The sequence below is a fragment of the Carlito syrichta genome, unplaced genomic scaffold, assembly GCF_000164805.1.
Source record: "Carlito syrichta isolate Samal-C Ts95f unplaced genomic scaffold, Tarsius_syrichta-2.0.1 Scaffold290082, whole genome shotgun sequence".
Lineage (NCBI taxonomy): Eukaryota > Metazoa > Chordata > Mammalia > Primates > Tarsiidae > Carlito > Carlito syrichta.
Window position 1 is genome coordinate 223,575 of NW_007234178.1, and position 9,600 is coordinate 233,174.

At 42.7% G+C, this 9,600-nt stretch overlaps 1 protein-coding gene across 1 annotated transcript in view; it reads right to left on the reverse strand.

The window, feature by feature from the left end:
• PDS5A (PDS5 cohesin associated factor A) overlaps positions 1-9,450 on the reverse strand; it is a 133,683-nt gene extending 124,233 nt beyond the window's left edge. Inside the window, exon 1 of the mRNA XM_021710572.1 lies at positions 9,271-9,450. Within this exon, the coding sequence (XP_021566247.1) occupies positions 9,271-9,408 (138 nt within the window). The 5' untranslated portion in view covers positions 9,409-9,450. The remainder of the gene's footprint in view (positions 1-9,270) is intronic.
• Positions 9,451-9,600: the final 150 nt, after the last annotated feature.

Consider the following 9,600-nt stretch of genomic DNA (forward strand, 5'->3'; position numbering starts at 1 on the left):
GCCCAGCAGGTCGAGGCTGCGGTGGCTGGGAGCGGCCACTGCACTCCAGTCTGGGTGACATAGTGAGACTCCAACTCAATCAATCAATCAATCAATCAATCAATGAATAAGTTTATAACTTGAAGGTTCAGATGTAGGGGACTTCCTGTATTTGCATACATAACTTGTTGCAAGGAGGCAACGAAATGACTTCTTTGCAACATATTAACTTGCCTATTTGGCCACTAATTTAAATGTAAGTATTGTGTGACAATCCATTTTTGAGAAGCTGAGGGACACAGGTACTCTTAGACTACTGGTAGAAATCCAAAACAGTACAGCCCCCGTGAGGAATTTGATAATCTCTAGCAAAAATCACTCAAAGCACAACAATCCGGCTGAGCCTGGTGGCTCAAACCTGTAATTCCAACACTTTGGAAAGCCAAGGTGAGAGGATTGCCTGAGCCTATGGGTTCGAGACCAGTCCAGTCAACTTGACAAGACTTCATCTCTGCAATAAAAATAAAAAAATTAGCTGGGCAACTTGGCGAGACCTCATCTCTACAATAAATCAAAAATTAGCCGGGCGTGGTAGCGCGCGCCTGTAGTTCCAGCTACTTGGAAGGCTGAGGCGGAAGTATTGCCGGGGCCCAGCAGGTAGAGGCTGTGGTGGCCGGGAGCGGCCTCTGCACTCCAGTTTGGGCGACAGAGTGAGACTCTAACTCAAAAAAAAATTAGTTTGGCATGGGGACACACACCTGTTGTTCCAGGTACTCGTGAAGGAGAATTTGACAATCTCTAGCAAAAACCACTCATAAGCACAACAATCCGGCTGAGCGCAGTGCCTCAAACTTGTAATTTCAGCACTTTGGAAAGCCGAGGTGAGAGGATTGCCTGAGCCTATGGGTTCAAGACCAGTCCAGTAAACTTGACAAGACCTCATCTCTGCAAGAAAAATAAAAAATTAGCTGGGCATGGGGACACACACCTGTTGTTCCAGGTACTCGGAAGGTTGAGGTAGAAGGACTGCCTGAGCCCAGCAGATCGAGGCTGCAGTAGCTGTGAGTGTGCCACTGCACTCCAGCCTGGGGCCACAGAGTGACACTGCAGCTCAAAAAAAAAGAAAGAAAAAAAGAAAAAGAAAGTCAATGTGTGCATGTGTGTACCCTAAACACAAAAAAAGAAATAAATCGGGCAACCCCTTCAGGTCCACTCCCACTACAGGAGCTTTTCTGTCCTCTCAATAAATCTTGCTTTCTAAAAAAAAAAGAAAAGAAATGTCAACTGGCTCACTCCCATAATCCCAGCACTCTAGGAGACGGAGGTCAGAAGACTGCATGAGCCCAGGGATTCAAGACCACCTGGACAACACTGTCTCTACAATAAAAAAATTAGCCAGGCATGATGGTACACACCTGTGGTTCCAGCTACTTGGAATGCTGAGCCCTGCAGGTTAAGGCTGCAGAGGCCATAAGCATGCAGCTTAGGCGACAGAGTGATACTCCGACTAAAAAAATAATAATTGGGCCAGGCTCGGTGGCTTACCTGTAATCCCAGCATTTTGGGAGGCCGAGGTGAGTGGAATGCCTGAGCCCACGGGTTCAAGACCCGCCTGGGCAACTTGATGAGACCTCATCTCTACAACAAATCAAAAACTAGCCGGGCGTGGTAGCACGTGCCTGTAGTTCCAGCTACGTGTAAGGCTGAGGCAGAAGGATTGCTGGAGCCCAGCAGGTCGAGGCTGCGGTGGCCGGGAGTGGCCATTGAACTCCAGTCTGGGTGACAGAGTGAGACTCCAACTCCAAAAAATAATAATAACAATAATAATTGTAGAAGGGATAAATACACCTTTATAATGGAGAGTTCACCAACTATACCCACATGATCAAACTTAGCATAATAAATAGGACAAAATGATAGTATGTACCTCCTGATATGACGCAAAGAGAATATACTTGAGTATACTGTATATACTTGAGAAAACTACTTGAGTAGTACACTTGCCAAAAAAAAGTTTAATCTACGTTTAAGTATGAGGAAATGAGACAAAACCAGTTTATGGAACTCCTATAAGATAAATGGCATGAATATGTCAAATAATGTCATGTCAATGAAAGCTCTCCTCCCATTCCCCACATTGGGAGGAGTATCTAGATTAAGAGATTGAAAAGATATGACAAATGTATGTGATTTTATATTAGAACTCAGAAAAAGGAGGCTGGGCGTGGTGGCTCACAACTGTAATCCTAGCACTTTGAGAGGCAGAGATGAGAAGACTGAGCCCAGGAGTTTGAGACCAGCCTAGACAACATAGCGAGACCTAATTTCTGTTTTGTTTTGTTTTTGTTTTTTTGAGTTGGAGTCTCACTCTGTCCCAGACTGGAGTGCAGTGGCCGCTCCCGGCCACCACAGCCTCGACCTGCTGGGCTCCAGCCATCCTTCTGCCTCAGCCTTCCGAGTAGCCGGAATTACAGGCATGCGCTACCACGCCCGGCTGATTTTTTGATTTATTGTAGAGATGAGGTCTCGCTGCCCAGGAGGGTCTCGAACCCGCAGGCTCAGGCAATCCACTCACCTCAGCCTCCCAAAGGCGCAGGATTACAGGCTGAGCCACCGAGCCCAGCACGAGATCTAATTTCTAAAAAAATTTTAAAAATAAAAAAATAAATGAGCTGGGCACAGCAGCATGTGCCTGTAGTCCCAGCTACTTAGGAGGCTGAGGTAGGAGGATGACCTGAGCCAGAAGGCAGAAGCTGTGGTGACCTGTGTTTGTGCACTGCCCTCCAACCAAGGTGACGGACTGAGATTCCAACTCAAAAAAAAAAAAAAACTTGGAAGAAATAAAACAACTTATAAAATATCCTAATTTCCCCCTAAGTAGCACATTTAAAAAATATTCCTACAAATTTTTTCTTATACTATTTATTTTTCAAATTTATAAATATAACTCCAATGTGTACACATACTTCGACAGGAGACTTATAAGGGCTATATATTCTTTCCTCTTCCTTCCACTGAGAGGTCGGTCCATGTTTTTCTCCTCCTGAATGTAAGCTGGGCTATGACAACAGTGTTTTAACCAAAAGAGGAAGGTAGAAGTGACACCGCCAATTCTGGCTGAAGAACTGGCAACTTCATCTTGTCTTAAAACACAGAGTTCAACTACTCTGCTGGAGAGACCATGTGGAAAAACCCTAAAACTGTATCTTAGGAAAGAGCCCAGTGAGTCCAGCCTTTCAGCAGTTGCCGCTAAGGTATCAAGTGTTTAAATAAATACAATGCAAATCCTCTAGATCAATCTCGTCAGGGGCTGAAGACCACTGAGTGAGTCCAGTAGCCATGTGGAGCAGATGTAAGTCAAGCTCTGCCTAATTTCTGATTCACAAAACTGTGAGATAGTAAGAAAAGTTGCTCACGATAGCTAAAAGGTGAAAGTAACCCAAGTGTTCACTGACAGCTAAGTGAAGAAACAAAACGTAGCACGTACAATACATGGAGTATTATTTAGCTTCATAAAGCAAATAAATTCTAAACACACTATGATATGGATCGACCTTGAAGACATTATGCTAAGTGAAATAAGCCAGTCATAAGAGGACAAATACTGCATGACTTCACATATTTGAGAGTAGTCAAATTCATATAAATGGGTTACAGTAAGGGGCAAATGAGAGTTAAGTTTAATGGGCAGAGAGTTTCATTTGGGGGAGATGAAAGTTTGGAGATACATGGTGGTGATGGTTGCACAATGTGAATGTACATAATGACAAAGAATTGAACACTTAAAAATGATTATTATAATAATAAATCTTATGCCATGTATATCTTACCAGAAAAAAAAACTTTAAAATATATTTTCTTAAAAGTTTATTACAAGTTGGGTACAGAGGGTCACACCAGTAATCCCAGAATTTTGGGAGGCAGAGGTGAAAGGACTGACTGAGTCCCAGGGTTCAAGAACAGCCTGGGCAATTTGAAGAGACTTCATCTCTACAATAAAAATTAAAAAAAAATAAAAAAAATAAAAAAAGTAGCTGGGTATGGTGACACTTGCCTGTGGTTCCAGTTACTTGGAAGGCTGAGGCAGAAGGATCACCTGAGCCCAGCAGGTTGAGGCTGCAGTAGCCATGAGTGTGCAACTGCACTACAGCCTGGGCAACAGAGTGAGATGCCAACTCAAAAAAAAAAAAAAGAGAGAGAGAGAGACTCTGGCTCAAAAAAATAAGTAAATAAATTCTGCCTCTTAATTTAATTGTTAAAATTCCCAGCAGAATCTTCTGCATTAATTCAAATATTAAAATAAAATATATGAATGGAATTTAGAGTTGAAATTACATACTCAACTACATGCAAAATTCACACTTTGTGGCAATGAGAAATAAGTCATTAATGGAAGTAAAAATAATTACAACCAAGTCAAGTACTTCTGGGTCCTCCTAGAGGAAAAGAAAAGGAATGGAGCCTTCTTGCCCTTAACCTATTCTTACTCTCCTAACCTAGGTTTGGTGAAGAAAGGGAGATGATGCCCTCCCTAACTGAAATTCAAGTTCACCATATCCTAATTTCTACTAAACTGTTAAGTATGCAGGACGGAGAATGATTGACTTAAGGAGAAAGATTATAGAAGACAAAGAAAACACACCTGTTGGGGGAAAAATGGGGACTATTTTCATAAAATTCTATTATTTAATCTTTCCTCTTTTTTTTTTTTTTTTTTTTGAGTTGGAGTCTCTGTTGCCCAGACTGAAATACAGTGGCATGCTCATGGCCACTGCAGCCTCAACCTGCTGAGCACCTTAGCCTTCCAAGTAGCTGGAACTACAGGCACACACCACCACACCTAGCTAATTTTTTGATTTATTGCAGAGACAAGGTCTCACCAAGTTGCCCAGGCTGGTCTGGAACCCGTGGACTCAGACAATCCTCTCACCACGGACTCCCAAAGTGCTGAGATCATAGGTGTGAGCCACAGCACCAGGCCTATAAGTATGTTTTAAATATGTTAGAACACGCAGGGCTCAGTGGCTCAGCCTGTAATCCCGTGCCTTTGGGAGGCTGAGGTGAGTGGATTGCCTGAGCCCGCGGGTTCGAGACCCGCCTGGGCAGCAAGACCTCATCTCTACAATAAATCAAAAAATCAGCCAGGCGTGGTAGCACATGCCTGTAATTCCGGCTACTAGGAAGGTTGAGGTGGAAGGATCGCCAGAGCCCAGCAGGTTGAGGCTGCGGTAGCCGGGAGCAGCCACTGCACTCCAGGTGGGCAACAGAGTGAGGCTCCAACTCAAAATAAATAAATAAATAAATGTTAGAACACTTATCAGATGTAAACCCTGCATTAGCTTCAGAACTCACAACTACACAGAATGTTGGCTATTTGTGATGCTTAATGTAGCAATGGTTCTAAACTATTTGCTGTCCTTCCAACCAGCTAACTAACTTTTGTATGGCTTTTAAATTTGTTAATTAATATTAATTATATTATCTAAGTGACAGAAAGTAATCACAGTTTTAAGCTTCATGTGACTAGAGGTGTTCACAACCTCTCAGAGGGTCAGTTTCTTCATGCGAAAAATTAGAAAACCAAATAACCTCTAACCCACGTGTTGGCTCCAAAATTCTAAGTACTATATCTATGTTATCATCTCTAAGATACAAAACTCAGAAAAACTTAGCTGCAATTCAAAACTTTTTCAAATTATCCTTTCAAAAATAAAGGTATTTCTCGATTCCAACAGTAACACAAAGTATTCATTAATTCACTTAATGAAAATATGTTGAGCAAGACACAAGTAAACCGAACTAGGTATTTGGGAAAAAAAAAAAAGAAAAAAGAAAATATGTTGAGCACACAACTACATACCAGCCATTAAGCTGGGCACTGAGAGGACACAAAAGTGAACAAAAGCAGACGTAGTACTTGTATTCATGAAGCTTACAGAGAGGTTGGGGAGACAAACCAAATAAACAGATGGATAAATGTAATATCACAACTATAATGAGAGATACAAAGGTGTCAAAAGAGTACATAAAGTGGAATCTATAACAAATGAATGACAAGCATACGGGTGACATAACGTGAGGAATCTATTTAGGCAAAAAAAACGCAGCACGTTCAGGGAACCAACAGAAGACCAAGGTAGCCTGACAGCAAAAATGGGTAAAGTGGTTCCCTGGACACAGAAATGAAAACTTATAGTATACAAGTGTATATCTCAGCTCTTACAAAAGCATACTCTAAGAATTATCTTCAAAGAAGCGTCAAAGTCTCACAATAGTTTCTCTCCAATGTTAAAGAAAATGCTGTCCTTTATCGCCCTAAAAAAAAAAAGCCAGGCTCGGTGGCTCAGCCTGTAATCCCGCGCCTTTGGGAGGCTGAGGTGAGTGGATTGCCCTGGCAGGCGAGATCTCATCTCTACAATAAATCAAAAAAATTAGCCGGGAATGGTAGTGTGCGCCTGTAATTCCGGCTACTCTGAAGGCTGAGGCGGAAGGATCACTGGAGCCCAGCAGGTCGAGGCTGCAGTGGCTGCAGTCTGGGCGACAGAGTGAGACTCCAACTCAAACCACAATGTTAGTTTGTTAGATCTCTAAGAAGGAAGCAGCTATATAAAAACCAAAATAAATATGATGCTATTGCTCTGTCTCTGCCACTAATCTGTCCTGTGACTGATCCTGGTAAATGTTACTTGACTTTTGTTATCTGTAAAGTAAGATGAGGTTCCAGAACTTCTTTTCAGATCCTTCTAACTCTAAAATTATGGTTCCTCTGTAAAAATACTTGTTTCATTCTTGAAGACTAAGGAAAATGGGACCAAACATCTCTAAATTACTTTGTCGAAGACTATACTTACTTGCCTTTACAATCTCTTTCTGTTTGCAGTGTTTGAACACTGTTGCTATGCTCTAACACCTACTGAATTTATAAAATTTATGCACAAGTGAAATGCTAATGAAAAATTAACAAAACTTCAAAACCACTTAAATACTGCTTTTCAAAATCTACATTTGCAAAGGGACATAACATAGTATTTTAACTAAACAGAGATCCCTAAAAAGTACAAAGTAAAAACAGACAGGAAGGCAGGAGGACCATCAAAGCAGGAGGCAACATAGCAAGACCGCCTCTCTACAAAAATAAAAATAAATCAGATGGACGTGGTATGCACTCCTATAGTCCCAGCTACTTGGGAGGCTGAAGTGGGAGGACAGCTTGAGTCCCAGTCTGAGGCTACATGAGCCATGATACTGCCTCTGCATTCTAGACTTGGCAAAAGACCCTGACTAAAAGTAAATCAATCAATAAAAAATATATACAAAAGGAAAAAACTCAGTATAACTTTAAGATGAATCAAGTCAACACCTCAATTCCTGTGTAACCTTTAGTATCAAGATTTGCTTTAAGGAAAGGAACTGTGTCTTATTCCTTCCAAAAAGGCAACAAATTGCAGAATCTAATTAGATTCTGAAAATCAAACCACAGGAATACTTTGAGTACTATTAAAACGAAACATTGTACACATTTACTAGGCACTACATTAAGCTCTAAGAGAAAACCAGCAAGATCGTTCCCTAAAGATACACTTCACAAAGTTGCCTAAAGGGAGAAACATTGTCAACATTGTTTCTTCCATAAACTCCCACCAAGTCTGGGTAATTCTAACTCTGAAAATCTCTTCAATCAACCCCCATTCTTTTACCATTGCTATAGCCCAACTCAAAGATTTTAACACCTTTTACCTAGACTGTGAACAATTTCCTAACTGGACTTATCACTGTCTTTCCCTATTACAATCTAGCCCCAATTGTGACAACCGTTTTTAACATGTCCAGCTAGTGCAGTAGTTCACGCCTATAATTCCAGCACTTTGAGAGGCTGTGGTGAGAGGACTGCCTGAGCTCACAGGTTCAAGACCAGCCTGGGCAATTTGAGAGACCTCTCTCTACAATACATCTAAAATTAAGCCAGGTATGGTGGCACGAGGCTATAGTTTCAGCTACTTGGGAGGCTGAAGCAGAAGGAATGCCAGAACCCAGCAGGTTGAGGCTGTGGTGGCTGCGAGTGTCCGTCCACCTTGGACAACAGAGTAAGAATCTGACTCAAAACAACAACAACAAAAAAACATGTCCAGACATCACCTGGAGGTCAAAGTTGCTCTGATTGAGAACCACTGCTTCAAGCTGATCCTATTACAAGAATGGCATATATTTGGTAAAGCTCTGGCCACAATCTTTGTCATGGAATATAAAGTACAAAACTGACCAACATAAACCTGAAACTCACACCTTAGAGCCACCATGCTTCAACTAAATTAAAAGAGCTGAGCCAGGCTCGGTGGCTCAGCCTGTAATCCCAGCACTTTGGGAGGTAAGTGGATTGCCTGAGCCCGCGGGTTCGAGACCCGCCTGGGCAGGCGAGACCTCATCTCTACAATAAATCAAAAAATTAGCCGGGCGTGGTAGCGTGCACCTGTAGTTCCAGCTACTTGGAAGGCTGAGCGGAAGGATTGCCGGAGCCCAGCAGGTCGAGGCTGCGGTGGCCAGGAGTGGCCACTGCACTCCAGTCTGGGCGACAGAGTGAGACTCCAACTCAAAAAAAAAAACAAAACAAAAACAGAAACAAAAAGAGCCATAATACTCTCTTGGGTTCTTTTGAACATATGGGCATCAATTATTTTACTTCAAGCCTGAATTCTGCAAAGTCAGGACCTTCTGTCAAAATTTAACCAAACTATACACATACTTAAGCTTCTGGATACCAGAAAACCTTGACTTTTTTAAAGCTAATCAAATTTAGCAATATAGGACTGTATACCAACTTTCAGGTCACTAATGTCAATAAGTTCTGATAACCCACTACCACCGGACCAGTCAGTGATAATTTTTAAAATGACTTGTGCTCAAATCAGTCCATGCAGAAACTTTGAAAACAGAAGCCTTCCTAGGCAAACTACTCCCCACTTTTAAGTGTACGTTAAGCTACTTTGAACAGTATTCTCGTTGAACAAAATATTTCCAAGGGGAAAAAAAACTTTATATATAAACACACGAATTCTGACGCCTGAAAAACAGTGAAGTTTTGTTTTGTTTTTCTTAATTTCCCATAAAGGCTCTGTACCTACACAGCACTAACCGAAACAGAACAATGCCCTTCGAGGGAGTAAGGGAGAAGACGGTAAGACACCTAAGAAACTTGGAAGGAAGAGACAGACAGCTCTCAGGGCAGCAATGTCGCCGCAGACAGCGCCTCCCACCGAAGCGTCGCCAGTGCCAGCTGCGTGTCCCGGCGCTCACCTTGAGCCGCTTGATCATTTCGTCCGTGGTGATCTTGTCGGTGATCTCCTTCACCCCCGGCGGGTAGGCGATCTTCCCGTCGGCGCTCACGACGCCACAGAGGGCAGCGGCAGGCTTGGGCTGCGCGGCGAAGTCCATCCTGGGGGACAACTTTTCTCTCTCGGTCCTCTACCGGCCTCTATCGGTCAGAAAACCAAAGTTCAGCAGGAAAGGAGCGACTTTGTAACCTCTTTTTTCATCTCAAATCTCTCCGACCTCGAAAGGGCCCTCTCCCCCGGGAGGCCAGGAGCCCGGCCGCGGTCCCGACACCCGCCCGACCCCGCGGCCCGG